Source organism: Mastomys coucha, unplaced genomic scaffold (assembly GCF_008632895.1).
Source record: "Mastomys coucha isolate ucsf_1 unplaced genomic scaffold, UCSF_Mcou_1 pScaffold15, whole genome shotgun sequence".
In the NCBI taxonomy this organism is placed as follows: Eukaryota; Metazoa; Chordata; class Mammalia; order Rodentia; family Muridae; genus Mastomys; species Mastomys coucha.
Genome location: NW_022196897.1, coordinates 143,199,182 through 143,212,822, shown reverse-complemented (window position 1 = coordinate 143,212,822; position 13,641 = coordinate 143,199,182). Strand labels below are relative to the sequence as shown.

At 42.8% G+C, this 13,641-nt stretch overlaps 1 protein-coding gene across 3 annotated transcripts in view; it reads left to right on the top strand.

Annotated features, from left to right (window-relative positions):
- The window catches only part of Mroh8 (maestro heat like repeat family member 8), a 78,578-nt gene that overhangs the window by 1,704 nt on the left and 63,233 nt on the right, over positions 1-13,641 (top strand). For 2 of the 3 annotated variants that reach the window (XM_031372543.1, XM_031372542.1), the window contains exons 2-3: positions 7,649-7,770; positions 10,414-10,559. In XM_031372543.1, coding sequence (XP_031228403.1) covers positions 7,649-7,770; positions 10,414-10,559 — 268 coding nt within the window. The remainder of the gene's footprint in view (positions 1-7,648; positions 7,771-10,413; positions 10,560-13,641) is intronic. The other variant, XM_031372545.1, reaches the window with a different exon arrangement.

Here is a 13,641-nt window from a genome sequence, read left to right as displayed (position 1 = left end):
GAGAGAGAGGAGAGAAAAGAGAGGAGAGAAAAGAGAGGAGAGAAAAGAGAGGAGAGAAAAGAGGAGAGAGAGAGAGAAAACTTCGGAAGTCAGTGCTCTTACCCGCTGTGCCATCTCGCTGCTTGTTGGAAGCCATTTACTACCCCTGGCTCTTACAATCCTTCTGCTTCTCGTCCACATAGTTCCACACCCACGAGCCCTGAGGTAAGGGGTATGCATGCTATAGACATCCCATTTAGGGCTGAGTTTTCCTAGGTCTTTTATTCTCTATGTATTGATCAGTTTTGGGTCTCCGGGTTAATTGCTGTCTACTCCGAGGATGCGTTGATCTGCAAACTTAACAGACTCGAAACTGGAAGCCAGAGCTAACGTGTAGCTCCGACTACTGAGAGCACAGGATAGGGAGAAAGAATACTAAGCATTCTACATACATTATTTTATTTACTCTTTGTTATTCTGTAAAGTGTTACTTTTAGTACCTTAAAAGGGAGGAGATATTTCAGCCCATGCCTTGATGTCTGATGATTAACTATTGTGAGCATGTAGAGTTTCACAGTATAGTAATGCTTCTCTTCAGTATCGCTCCAGATATTATTCAGTTATGTAGGGGAGAGTCGGATCACTCCTCCATAAAGTAGTCATTAGCCCTGTGCAGTTATTTCTCTTTGAGCTTAACTGAATTAAGTAAAATCGAAGCCTCAGCTCCCCAGCTACACTATGTTTCAGATGCTCACTAGCGAGGCCAGGGTAGCTGGTGGCTCCACACTGAGTAATTTGAAATTGCAGGACAGATATTTTCATCATCCCAGAAAGTGATATTGGGTAGTGCTGAACTAGAATACACCTAAAGAACTCTACCAATTCAGTAGTAACACAAGCCAGTGGTGTACTACAGAGAGAGCCAGCTGTTAATTTTTTTGGCATTTTGCAAACTGATTAAATAAAGGTATTTAGGACATTAAATTATACAGCCATAAAGTGAAAGAAATATGCTGAAAATTAAAGTCTTCATTTCTTGATCTTATTATATTTTAGCATTGTCTCAGCATTTGTCTTGTCATTGCCTATATGTATGTAATACCTCACCGTTGGAGACTGGTTCTAATGCTTTGATTCAATCTATGTGTCCAAATGGTATAGGTCCTTGTCCACAGTTGGTTTTTGATGGATCAATAAAGATGCCAGCGACCAATAGCTGGGCAAAAGGAGCCAGGGTTTAGAGTTTGGTGGGCAAGGACACAGGGGGAGGAGACAAAGGATTAGGTTGTGGTAGGAGACAGAAGAGGAGAGCTGCAGGAGAGAGAGCCAACGAGCCATGTGAGAATTCAGGTGGGTGGCCACTGGCCACTTTCTGGATTGGGCCTAGAGTAGCAGGGGATGGTTTAAGAGTGTCCAACCTTTGAGGTAGCCAAGGCATTTAAAAAAGAAACTAATGTGTGTGTGTGTGTGTGTGTGTGTGTGTGTGTGTGTGTGTGTCTGTGTGTCTGTGTGTCTGTGTGTGTCTGTGTGTCTTTCATTTGCGGATCCCAAAATAGCTCCTGGGCAGGTGCACTCATGTAATCCACTGGGAGCCAATGCCACGTTGCCAAAACTCAGCACTACGCCTCACTGCTGGAAAGTGATATGTAACCACAGTCTTTTCTACCCTTGCCCCTGTTACTAGATAATAACTCTGAGACTTAATTACTTATGAATAAATGCCTAAGCCCCGACTAACTCATAATTTATATAACTCATTTATTCTATTCTATTCTACCTCTCCTCAATTTCATCCGTCTGTCTCCTCAGAGTCTGGGTGGCAAAAATTCCTGTGTCCGACTAACTCCCAGAGATCCTAGCTCTCAACCAGAAGTCCAACTTCTTATTTCCTGTCTTTTTTTAAAAAGATAAAAAAAGCCATCAGCTTTTTATCGATGCTTCCACACAGTACACAAGAGAGTCTCTCTACTGAGATAAAATAGGATATCTACCACTACACAGCTTGTTCCCAAGAGTAACATTTGTAGCTTGATTTCTGGAATATTTACACTATAAAATTGGCATATATGGCAAAGCAAGCTTGATTTATTGTTTCATTATTATCTAAACCTAATGAAGGAAAAACAGTTAATAGAGGTTAACTTTTAAAATGTGTCACAGCTGGTATGATGGTACATGCCTGCGATGCCCCACACTTATGACATAGTGGCAGTTGGACATGATGTTCAGAGTCACCCCCAGACATACCATGAGTTTGCTACCAGCATGGCTGCATTCCATGAGCAAAGTGTTATGTCTGCAACATTTATATTGTGAATAGTTTGACCACGTCTTCATTGTTGCAGCTATGACTTTCCTATTGGTGTAAATGAAAAGAGCCATCTTTATTCACTTAAGAATTACACTAAGGGCTGGGCTCACTTGCCCAAGGGTAGAGGACTTGCCTTATATGCCTCAGACCCTGAAGCGCTAGCACTGAAGAAAAAGGAAACACACTGTTTTGTTTGTTTGCTTGGTTTTGGAATATTTATTTATTTATTTTATGTATGTGAGTACACTGTCGCTGTCTTCAGACACAGCAGAAGAGGGCAACGGATCCCCATTACAGATGGTTGTGAGCCACTATGTGGTGGCTGGGAATTGAACTCAGGACCTCTGGAAGAGCAATCAGTGTTCTTAACTGCTGAGCCATCTCTCCAGCCCGGTTGTTTATTTTTAACGCAATCTCAGGTGTTCGATTTTACCAGTGAAGATTTAGGAGCCAGATGCTGAGGTGAAAGCCTGCTGGTTCCGAGAGGCAGAAAAAGCACTTCCTCCTCAGGCGACTTCCTAGCAGGAATGTCCCTCTCTAAAACAAAAACAAAACTTTAAACTGAATGTCCCTCCCTTCTACTTCCTATGCATCTCTCTATCTCTCCTCCTGACTCCCCCTTACTATTTTTTCTTCTTTTTCTCTTCTTTTTTAAGATTAATTTATTTTTGTTATATATACAGTGTTCTGCCTGCTTCTATGCTGCATGCCAGAAGAGGGCATCAGACCCCATTACAGATGGTTGTGAGCCACCATGTGGTTGCTGGGGATTGAACTCAGGATCTCTGGAAGAGCAGCCAGTGCTCTTAACCTCTAAGCCATCTCTCCAGCCATCTATGTTTTTTCTTAATAATCCTATGTCCACTTGCTGGCAACTAGTTGCTTCCTCCACTTCTTAAATTTATTTAATCATCTTTACAGTATTCAAGCAGAAAGATCTTGGATTAAAGGTGTATGCTAAGCCTGAGCCACACCACAATTGAAAACAGGGTTTTCCAGTAAATAACAGAATCTTAGGAATCACAGTGTTATCAAATATCCTGCAACAGATACACATATGAACACACAGGGGCACACACAAAATCAAGCTACATTTGGAGAATCTGTTACTGAAACATATACCAACAGCTAGGTATGGGGTTGATGCCTTTAGTCTCAGCATTTGGGAGGCAGATCTCTGTGATTTTGAAAGCAGCCTAGTCTACATGGTGAATTCCAGGACAGCCAGGGCTACATAGTGAGACTCTGTCTCAGAAAACAACAACAACAAAAAACATATGCCAGCAATCAACTACAAAGAGCCTAGTAATAAACATGGGCAAGAAAATTTTAGTAGACACCTCGTCAAAGAAAATGTAGGATTGGGGGGTCAGGAGGGGTGCTGGAGATGGCTCAGAGGTTAAGAGCACTGACTGCTCTTCCAGAAGTCCTGAGTTCAATTCCCAGCCACCACATGGTGGCTCACAACCATCTGTAATGGGATCCAATGCCTTCTTCTGGTGTGTCGGAAGACAGCTACAGTGTACTCACATACATAAAATAAATAAAGCTTTAAGAAACAAAGAAACAAGGAAGGAAGGAAGGAAGGAGAGAAAATGTAGGAATTGGAAATAAACACAGGAAACATGATCAACATTATTGCACATTAAAAGATAGACAGACACTCACAGGCAACAAAGTCCAAGCTTGTCAAATGTTGACAAGGATATGAAGCAACCGAGTGCCTGTACACTGCTAGTTGAAATCTAGCATACATTTTGGAAATATACATATTTCCATTTTGGAAAGTTTCCTTAGAAGACTGACATTTTCTTAACACTCATGGAGTGTTTGTTCCTAGAAACTATCATTAGGGATGGGAGAGATGCCTCAGTGGTTAGGGTACTGGCTAACCTTGCAGAGAACATCCATATGGTGGCTCAACTGTTACCTCCGTTCAGTTCTAAGAGATCAGGTTTTGGCCCCCTGCAGGCATTAGACATGCATGTGATACCCAGACATGCATGCAGGCAGACATACTTTCATACACATTTAACAAAAACCAAAAAAAAACAAAAAAGCCACCCTTTGGAGGTTGGAAAGGTGACCCCCAGGTAAGACCCCTGACTGCTCCTCGGAGGACTCTGGTTCCGCTCCCAGTATCACATGGCTGCTCACAGCCGGTCCTCTAGGTCCAAGGGATCCAAGGTTCCCTTCTGCCCTCTGCAGGTACCATGCAGGCTTGGAGTACACAAACATCTATGCAAGTAAAACACCTATACATATAAAAAATTTTAGCTAGGCAGTGGTGGCACACGCCTTTAGTTCCAGCACTTGGGAAGCAGAGGCAGGCAGATTTCTGAGTTCGAGGCCAGCCTGGTCTACAGAGTGAGTTCCAGGACAGCCAGAACTACACAGAGAAACCCTGTCTTGAAAGACCGAAAAGAAAAAAAAATTAATCTTTAAAAACAATTACATAAATACATTTTTATTAAGGAAATCTGTGTATATGGAATATTTCAAGTTTATTGAATTTCTCAAAATTGAGCTATGAGATTCTCTTTATGAAACATATAGGAAAAAATAATGCCACTGTGTTTGATGGTTGATCTTCACTGTCAACTTGTATGGAGAAAGAATCACCATGGAAACCCTCCTCTGGGTGTGTCTATGACGGTTTTTCCAGAAAGCTTTACCTCAAGAGGGAAGGCTCACCTTGACCTTAGGTGGCACAAATGTCACGGCTCTCTGCTCCTTGGTGTAGACACCTGGAACCAGTTGCCTCACGCTCCATGTCTTCTTTCATGGACTGAGCCAAGAAAGCCTTTCTTCCTTAAGTGGCTTTGCGTCTTGGCAGGGACCCCTAGCAGAGCAGCTGCACCGGTGGGACCTTTAAAGAAGGAAACACTGGAAGTCTCTCTGTTGGCACCCATTGCAGCCTTTCCTCCCTCTGAGGAAATGCCAGCCCTTCTCACTGAAGTGTTCCCTGGCTTCTCCTCAGGATTTTACCATGGGTTGATGATGTCGAGAAATGTTTCAGTCAAGGAAGATGCTCAGTGGTAAAAGCACTTGCCACCAATTCTGATTACCTGAGTTCAATCCCTGCAACCCACATGGTGGAAAGAGAGAGCTAACTCCCCCAGTCTGTCCCCAGACCTCTACATATACACACCACAGCACATAGGCACCCGCACATACATATGTACAAAATAAGTAAAGGATTATATTTTTAAAAAGCATATTGGTTTTGTTTATTTCTTATAATTTAAATGGAAGTTACTGAATACTTTTTCAAATAACTTTTCTTTTTTTTAGATTTATTTATTTTATGTATATGAGTACACTGTTGTTGTTTTCAGACACACCAGAAGAGGGCATTGGATTCCATTGCAGATGGTTGTGAGCCATCATGTGGTTGCTGGGAATTGAATTCAGGTCCTCTGGAAGAGCAATTAGTGCTTTTAACCACTGAGCCATCTCTCTAGCCCTCAAATGACTTTTCAAAAAATATTTTTTAAAGAGATGGAGCATTATTTTAAGAGTTGTTTTTTTTTTATTTAAAAAATTTATTTAATGTATGAGTACTCTGCTGCATAAACATTTGTGGGCCAGAAGAGGGAATCAGATCCACTTATAAATGGTGGACACCATGTGAGACACCATGTGGTAGTTGGGAATTGAACTCAAGACTTCTGGAAGAGCAGCTATAGGTCTTAAACGCTGAGTCATCTGACCAGCCCCAGAGACTTTCTATATATCCCAGACTGGCCTCAAGCTCCTACCTTAAGTTCCCAGCTGTTGAGATTACAAACATCAGCCACCTCACTTGGCCCCACTCATTTTCCTTGCTGTATAGTACTTCACTGTGTGACCATATGTGTTTATTTGTTCTACTAGTGCTAAGTCATCAGCTGTCTGAAGGCTAACCTTTGTTTGTTTGTTTGTTTGTTTGATAAACAAACATGATGGCCACTTCTGTGAAATTCTTTTTTTTGTTGTTTTTTTGTTTTTTTGTTTTTCGAGACAGGGTTTCTCTGTGTAGCCCTGGCTGTCCTGGAACTTACTCTGTAGACCAGGCTGACCTTGAACTCAGAGATCCACCTGCTTCTACCTCCCAAGTGCTGGGATTAAAGGCGTGCGCCACCACTGCCTGGCTGTGAAATTCTTATATATTCCTCCCTACCCCCTGGCACACATGTATAAGTTTTACCAGATGTTTTCCTAGATGTAGAATAGGGAGCCACAGAGTATATGCAATTAAAACTTTACTACATAATGATAAATTGTTGCCAAAGTAATTAAACCAATGTATACTTCCAACTGCAATTTATAGGATTTTTTTTTTTGTTTCAAGTCATTGTCAACACTTAATATTCACTAGAGTTTTAAGCAACATGGACAGTTTAAAAATGGAACTTTTTTCAAAAACTATATTTTATAGATATTTGTCTTTAATCCATGTTTTTCTCCTTTTGCAATATTTGTATGTATGTATTTATGGAATATGTGCATATGTATACGTCACTCTTACAAGAACATTATTTTAATAAAACTTGGACCACATTATACTACTGCTCAGCGACTTTCTTGTTTTGTCTTTTGCTCTATTTTGTTTGAGCTGAGGGGTCTCACTTCATAGCCCAAGCCAGCCTGAACTCATGGCAATCCTCCTGTTTCATCCTTCAGAGTGCTGGGATTACCATGTGCAGGTCACCGTTCTAGTCGGCTGAAATGCATCCAAAGCAACCTGTGACCCTTGCCTGCAGGGAGCCTACATTTTAGCAGAAGAAACAGTTACTGAACATTGTAAAGAACTGACCTGGAAGTGTGAGATATAGCTCATTGCTAGAGTACCTGCCTAGAATAAACTAGACTCTGGCTCAATACCTTGTACTGCAGAAATATGCAAATTAACAGCTAGTCAACTAATTAGGCTGAGGTATAATTAGGCTGGGGCACGGTCTGTGCTTAGCATATATGAAGCCCTGACTTGCCCCAGCATGAATAATTGAATAACCAGATGCTATACTGGAAGGAATTATAGCTACAGGACAAAAACAACCCAAGCAAAGGTGGGACTGTTGTACCACAGTGTGTTCTTATTTGTCCACCTACCCATCACTCCCACAAGAGACTGACATTATCCCGGGTGCTGGCGATGCATCTGGGACAAGATGTCTGATAGACTGCACAATACATGAACAAATACTACGAAAGCAAAGTAGCTGGACCAGGATGGGGAGAGGCTACTCAATCTAGATTGATGATCAATAAATGCTTCTCTGAGAATGGGACAAGTGGGGCTTTCAAAAGATTGCTATGACAGCAGCGCTTGTATAAAACTTGTATAATTTTTTGAATTCCCTCTCTGGTTCCTAGGGGCAGTGGTACAGAAGAAGTAGTGATCCCTTGCGCTTCTGACAGTGACTCAGGAAGTGTAGATCTACAGCTGAGCAACTTAGACGACATTCAAAAAGGTGGACCTAATGTTGAATTCACAGGTGAAAGGGGGAAAGAATGGGTATTTTTAAAATAGTGAATGGAGGGGATTTTTGCCCTGTTTTCCCATACTAGGATTTGAACCCAGGACTTCATACATGCTGGGTAAATACTCTGCCACCAAGTTACACCATAGACTTCTCTTTTAAAATGCAGCCAACAGCACTTACTGTTCTTGTGGAGCACCAGGTTCGAGTCCCAGACCCACATGGTAGCTCACCCCATCTGTATCCAGTTCCAGGGGCTCCAGTCCCCTCTTCTGACCTCTGGATATTGCACGAACATGGTGTACAGATATAAATGCAGACAAAGCATGCTTACACATAAAATAAAAATAAATAAATCTCAAAAAAGAGAGAGAGAGAGAGAGAGTCCTACCAAGAGCTACTGATTGAATAGCCCTTAGTCAGATTTTGATGATGATTAATTTGGTTCATGATATTAAAACTTTGAGGGGTTCCAAAAAAGGAAAAACTGGTGGGGCTGATGACTGGGGAGTCTTCATGTTGAAGGTGGGATCTGAATCGGCCTGCAGAATAATTGTCCTGCATTCACCAAACAGGAACTGAGTATAGGAGGAGGTGCTACATATACAGCAGTATATTCGGTAACCAACATTCATGGCCCCTGGCATCTATAGTTGGCACAGCACAACAAAGAGACCTTACAAAACACCGTAACTAAGGCAATCGTGAGGTGTGGTGAGCACTGTGGAAGAAGTAAACCCAAGTTTGAGACTACAAGGAAGAGATCCGGGAACCCTGCTGTCAGTGGTCTTTGTCAGCAGTTTTATGAAGTGGCTAAAGACAACTCCTGGGAGAAGAGGAGGGAGAATAAGCTAGAGAGATAGAAATGGTGCAAGCTAGGAAAGGCCAGCCATGCCTGGGGATCACAGTGAGACATCCATCTGCTCAGCAGTCGATGTCCTCTGTGTCCCAACATGATGAGACTCCTTGGAGATGCAGCAGTGAAAAGCGCAGGCACCAGGCACTTACAGATGTACGGCTAGAATTACGTGTAATCCAGACAATGGGATGTGGAGCTCAGAGCATTTGATATCCCACGGTTTGTTATTGGCCAGGAGGAATTTGGAGCTGAGACCTGAAGAGTGGGGAGGAATCAGCAAGGCAGAGAGAGGTAACAATGTGTGGGAGGAAGGGGAGATGGGGGCAGAGTGAACAGCCTATGTCCTGACCAAAGGAAATAAGTGGTGACTTTAATTGCATTGTAATTAGTGGATGGCAAGTGGAGGACGTCCTCACCTGAGGCCTTCAGCGGACCAAAGTTCAGGGGACAAACTCAGGGTTGCAATCCTCGGGGTCCTTTTAATCTTTTTAATTCGGCAGGAGAGCAGTGTTGGTGTGCTCTGGCTTACTCACTGTGTAGCAACTCTTTGAATCGAGTCTTTTTTTTTTTTTGGTTTTTTGAGACAGGGTTTCTCTGTGTAGCCTGGCTGTCCTGGAACTCACTCTGTAGACCAGGCTGGTCTTGAAATCAGAAATCCACCTGCCTCTGCCTCCCAAGTGCTAGGATTAAAGGCATGTGCCACCACCGCCCGGCTGAATTGAGTCTTAAAAAGTTTTTTTTTTTAATTAATTTATTATGTATACAGCATTCTGCTTGCATGTACACCTGTATGCCAGAAGAGGGCGTCAGATCTCATTATAGGTGGTTATGAGCCATCATGTGGTTGCTGGGAATTGAACTCTGGAAGAGCAGTTAGTGCTCTTAACCTCTGAACCATCTCTCCAGCCCTTAAAACATTTTTATGATTAAGACCCCAGGAGTTAGCCGGGCGGTGGTGGCGCACGCCTTTAATCCTAGCACTTGGGAGGCGGAGGCAGGCGGATTTCCGAGTTCGAGGCCAGCCTGGTCTACAGAGTGAGTACCAGGACAGCCGGGGCTACAGAGAGAAACCCTGTCTCGAAAAACCAAAAAAAAAAAAAAGAAAAAAAAGACCCCAGGAGTTTGAATTATTTGTGAAATGCTGATTTCTTTCTTCTATAAGGCCATCTATTGTATCATTGCACATGTTCTCTGACAAGATCATACTGGGGTAGCTCAGGATAAGCAGCTACACCTCCTCGGTGCATCCCAGGGGAGCAGCCTCTTTGATGTCTGTGTAGGTTTTCTGGTATCATCCTTGGAAAGATCTAGGATTCCAGGTCCTAGGCCACACACCAGGCTGGCCTTGAACTCAGAAATCTGCCTGCCTCTGCCTCCCAAGTGCTGGGATTAAAGGCGTGCGCCACCACCGCCTGGTTATCTTCCTAACAAGGCCTGTGGGATCTTTGTGACCTAAGGACATACTGGCCTCTTCCAAAACTTTTGCTTATTCACATTCAGACTATTGGAGAAGGTTCTATGAACACTGGTCAATGAGCAACTGAGGCATTCAGACTTGAGATTTTAAAGGTTGTTATCTTTACCATTTTGGTACTCTCCTGGTCTACAGGTCCTTGTGGCTAGGCAGCTCCGAAACACTGATTTTGCAGTTGAGAAAACTGTGAGAGTTGGGGGAGGGCAGGGTCTTGGTTGGGGCTGAAGGAGAAGCCACCTGCCCCATGCGCCAGTGCTCTGCGCCACTCAGCAGCATCACTTCATAGTGCATGGAGGCATCAGCAGTGTCTTTCTTTTGGTGTTAGATTCGGACATCTCTGACATCCCTATACTCCCTCAAGAGTCCCTACCAGATAATCTCAGATCGCTAACTCTCCGGGAGCCCCTCAGTGAGGCCAGTATTGAGAGGCTGGCCCAGTCCATCCAGGAAGTCTTACATGGTGAGCTAAAGGTATGTACGGCAGTCTTAATGAACAGTCTGATGATTTATTCCCTTATAATAAAAAACATTTTCAATACTTCATTAATATTGCAAGTACTTTATAGGTTATAAAATGTATTTTTTATCCTTGTAATTTGTACATTTATAAATCATTAAATTTATATATTATTTATATTTATAATAAATAAAATAAATATTAGAGCCATAATAAAAGTTAATGGTTAGTCTCCTCTAATCCTTTTCTTCTCATAACCACTATTAGCATTTTCTATCCCCACAAATGAACTCTACAGAAAAAACAATCATGCATGTTCTAGGTGAGTTACTGTGGCTCTATACCATCCTGTTTACTGGTTATCCGGTTTCTCATTGTTGAGGTGACCCAGTCATCTGTCCTTGAGAATGTCAGAAATCTTGACCCGAAGGGAGGGACGGCGCCTCTGAGGAAGCTACCTCTGACCTCAGGATAAAAGAAGAAAGGGGAAGCTGGAGCTGGGGGCATGGAGTAGTAGTAGTAATCAGAGGGGACGCTGCAGGCCCACAACACTTAAATCATGGTGATGGGGACAGTGATACAAGGTAAATGCAGGTATGCACACACAGTGCTGGGCCTTGAAAATTGGGGTAAGACTACATAGGGTCTCTCTATGTATTCTTGGCCGCCTTAGAACTCATATAGACCAGGCTATTTGAACTCAAAGATCTACCTGCCTCTGTCTCCCAAGAATTTCTATCTTTAGCTTTAAAGAAAACATAAATGACAAAGTAGAATATGAGAGCAAACACTGGAGGCCGCAGAGATGGCGTAGTGGTCAAGAGCACTGGCTGCTCTTTCCGAGGTCCCAGGTTCAGGTCTTGGTCCCCAAATGGCATCTCCCAACTGTCCTTAACTCCAATCGCAGGATCTGACATCCTCCTCTGACCCCTGAGGGCACCTGGCCCACACATGGTGCACATACACACATACAAGCAAACCACTCATACATTTGATCACATCATTTGATCACAAAATTAAAAAAGAAAACAATGCCCTAATTTGTTTAACAATACCCCACCATTAGTCATTGGATTCTTTCTGGCTTATTTTTTTTTTTAGTTCATTGATAAATATTCTTAGGTACCTGTTTCTCTATACCCTATAAATAATTCTTAGATATACCAATAAATGACTCAAGCAGTATGTGTCACTTCTGTATGTATGTAGTATGGTATGTGTTCCTGTGTGTGTCGTGTTCATATGTGTATCCATGCATATGGAGGCCAGAGGTGAATGCTGTGTGTTTTCCTTAGCCTCCTTCCACCTTATTTTTGAGGCAGGATCTCTCAGTGACTTGTAACTCACTGCTTTCACTAGATGGACTGGCTAACAAGTCCCCAGAGTCCGCAGCCTGCCTGCCCTGCCCAGTTTACAATGGCTGCTGGGGATCTGAACACATGCTCACTTGCTTTCACAGTGTCCTAGTTACTTTTCTGTTTCTGTGATTAAACACTAGGACCAAGGCAATTTACAAAAGAAAGCATTTAACTGGGCTTACGGTTCCAGTACATCAGCCGAGCAAAGACACGGTGGCAGGAACGATGGAGAGATCACAACTTGGTCTGAAGACAAAAGGCACAGAGAGTGTGTGCTCTGGGAATGGTGTGGGTTTTTGAAACTTCAGGGCCCATCTCGAGTGGCACACCTTCTCCAACTGCCATTACCGAATCCTTTCTGTAGTTCCAAAACCTGGGGACCAAGTATTCAAACAGACAAGCCTATGGCAGCCATTCTCACTCAAACCACCACACACAGCAAGCATTTTCCTGACAGTTTCTGTAAGTGCCATTTTCAATCTTTCATTAGATTATGCTAAATTGGGCCAGGCGGTGGTGGCGCACGCCTTTGATCCCAGTACTTGGGAGGCAGAGGCAGGTAGATTTCTGAGTTTGAGGCCAGCCTGGTCTACAGAGTGAGTTCCAGGACAGCCAGAGCTATACAGAAAAACTCTGTCTCAAAAAAACAAAAAAAAAAAAAGTATGCTAAATTGTCTACCCAGCCTATAAAGCAGTGTGGTTCTTAACCTGTGAGTTGTGACCCAATTGGGTTCACGTACCAGATATTCTGAATATCACATAATTACATTATAATTCATAACAGTAGCAAAATTGCTGTTATGAAGTAACAATGAAATAATTTTGTTTGGGAATCACCACAACATGAGGAACTATATTAAAAGGTTTTAGCATTAGGAAGGTTGAGAACCACTGATATAAAGTAGATTTGAATTGTCACAGAAGAAAATTAGATGCTAGCTGCTTATAACTATCCAACATAGTTTTCAAGTGAGTCCTGGGAATTGAACTCAGGTCCTCATGTTTGTCTGGCAAACAGTTCACGTTCTTTCTTACCCTATAACTTAATATCTCCCATCCTTATGTGGAATAATTTGCTTGGCCTAGACATTCATGAGAGGCATTTCCTATAGCAACTTCTTTTTGTTAGTATTCCCAGCATTTTTATATCCTTTGGTACTTTTAAATCTCATTTAACCAATCAACAAGGAATAAATATACACCTGCTATTTATAATGCCTAATGCCAGACACATGTATAGTATGGTGAGATTGAAAGTGTCTGCTGATCAACAAAGTACAGCCCATCTATAGAACGGAATCCTGACTAACACCCATCAATGAAAGGGTGAAGGGCAGTAGCCAGAGCAGCACAGTGCTGTCTCAGTGGGTCATCACCAGTCTCAAGTCAGGTACAGGACAACTTAGAAAAGCACCAGTGATGGCAAACAGAAGGGGGTTCCCATGGGAGGGGGTGGCAAGGGCGTGGCTACAGAGGGATAGCAGCCTGAGGGGGAACTTAAGGGGTGATGGAACTGTTCTGTGCCCTGCCTATGGTGGTGGTAAGAGGTATGTGCATGTCTTAGAACTCCTAGAACTAGATACTACCTTCGAAAGGTCCATTTTGTTATATGATGCTTTCAAAAGTCATAAAATAATGGGGCAGTGGTGGTGCATGTCTTTAATCCCAGACCTTGGGAGGCAGAGGCAGATGGATTTCTGAGTTCAAGGCCAGCCTGGTCTACAGAGTGAGTTCCAGG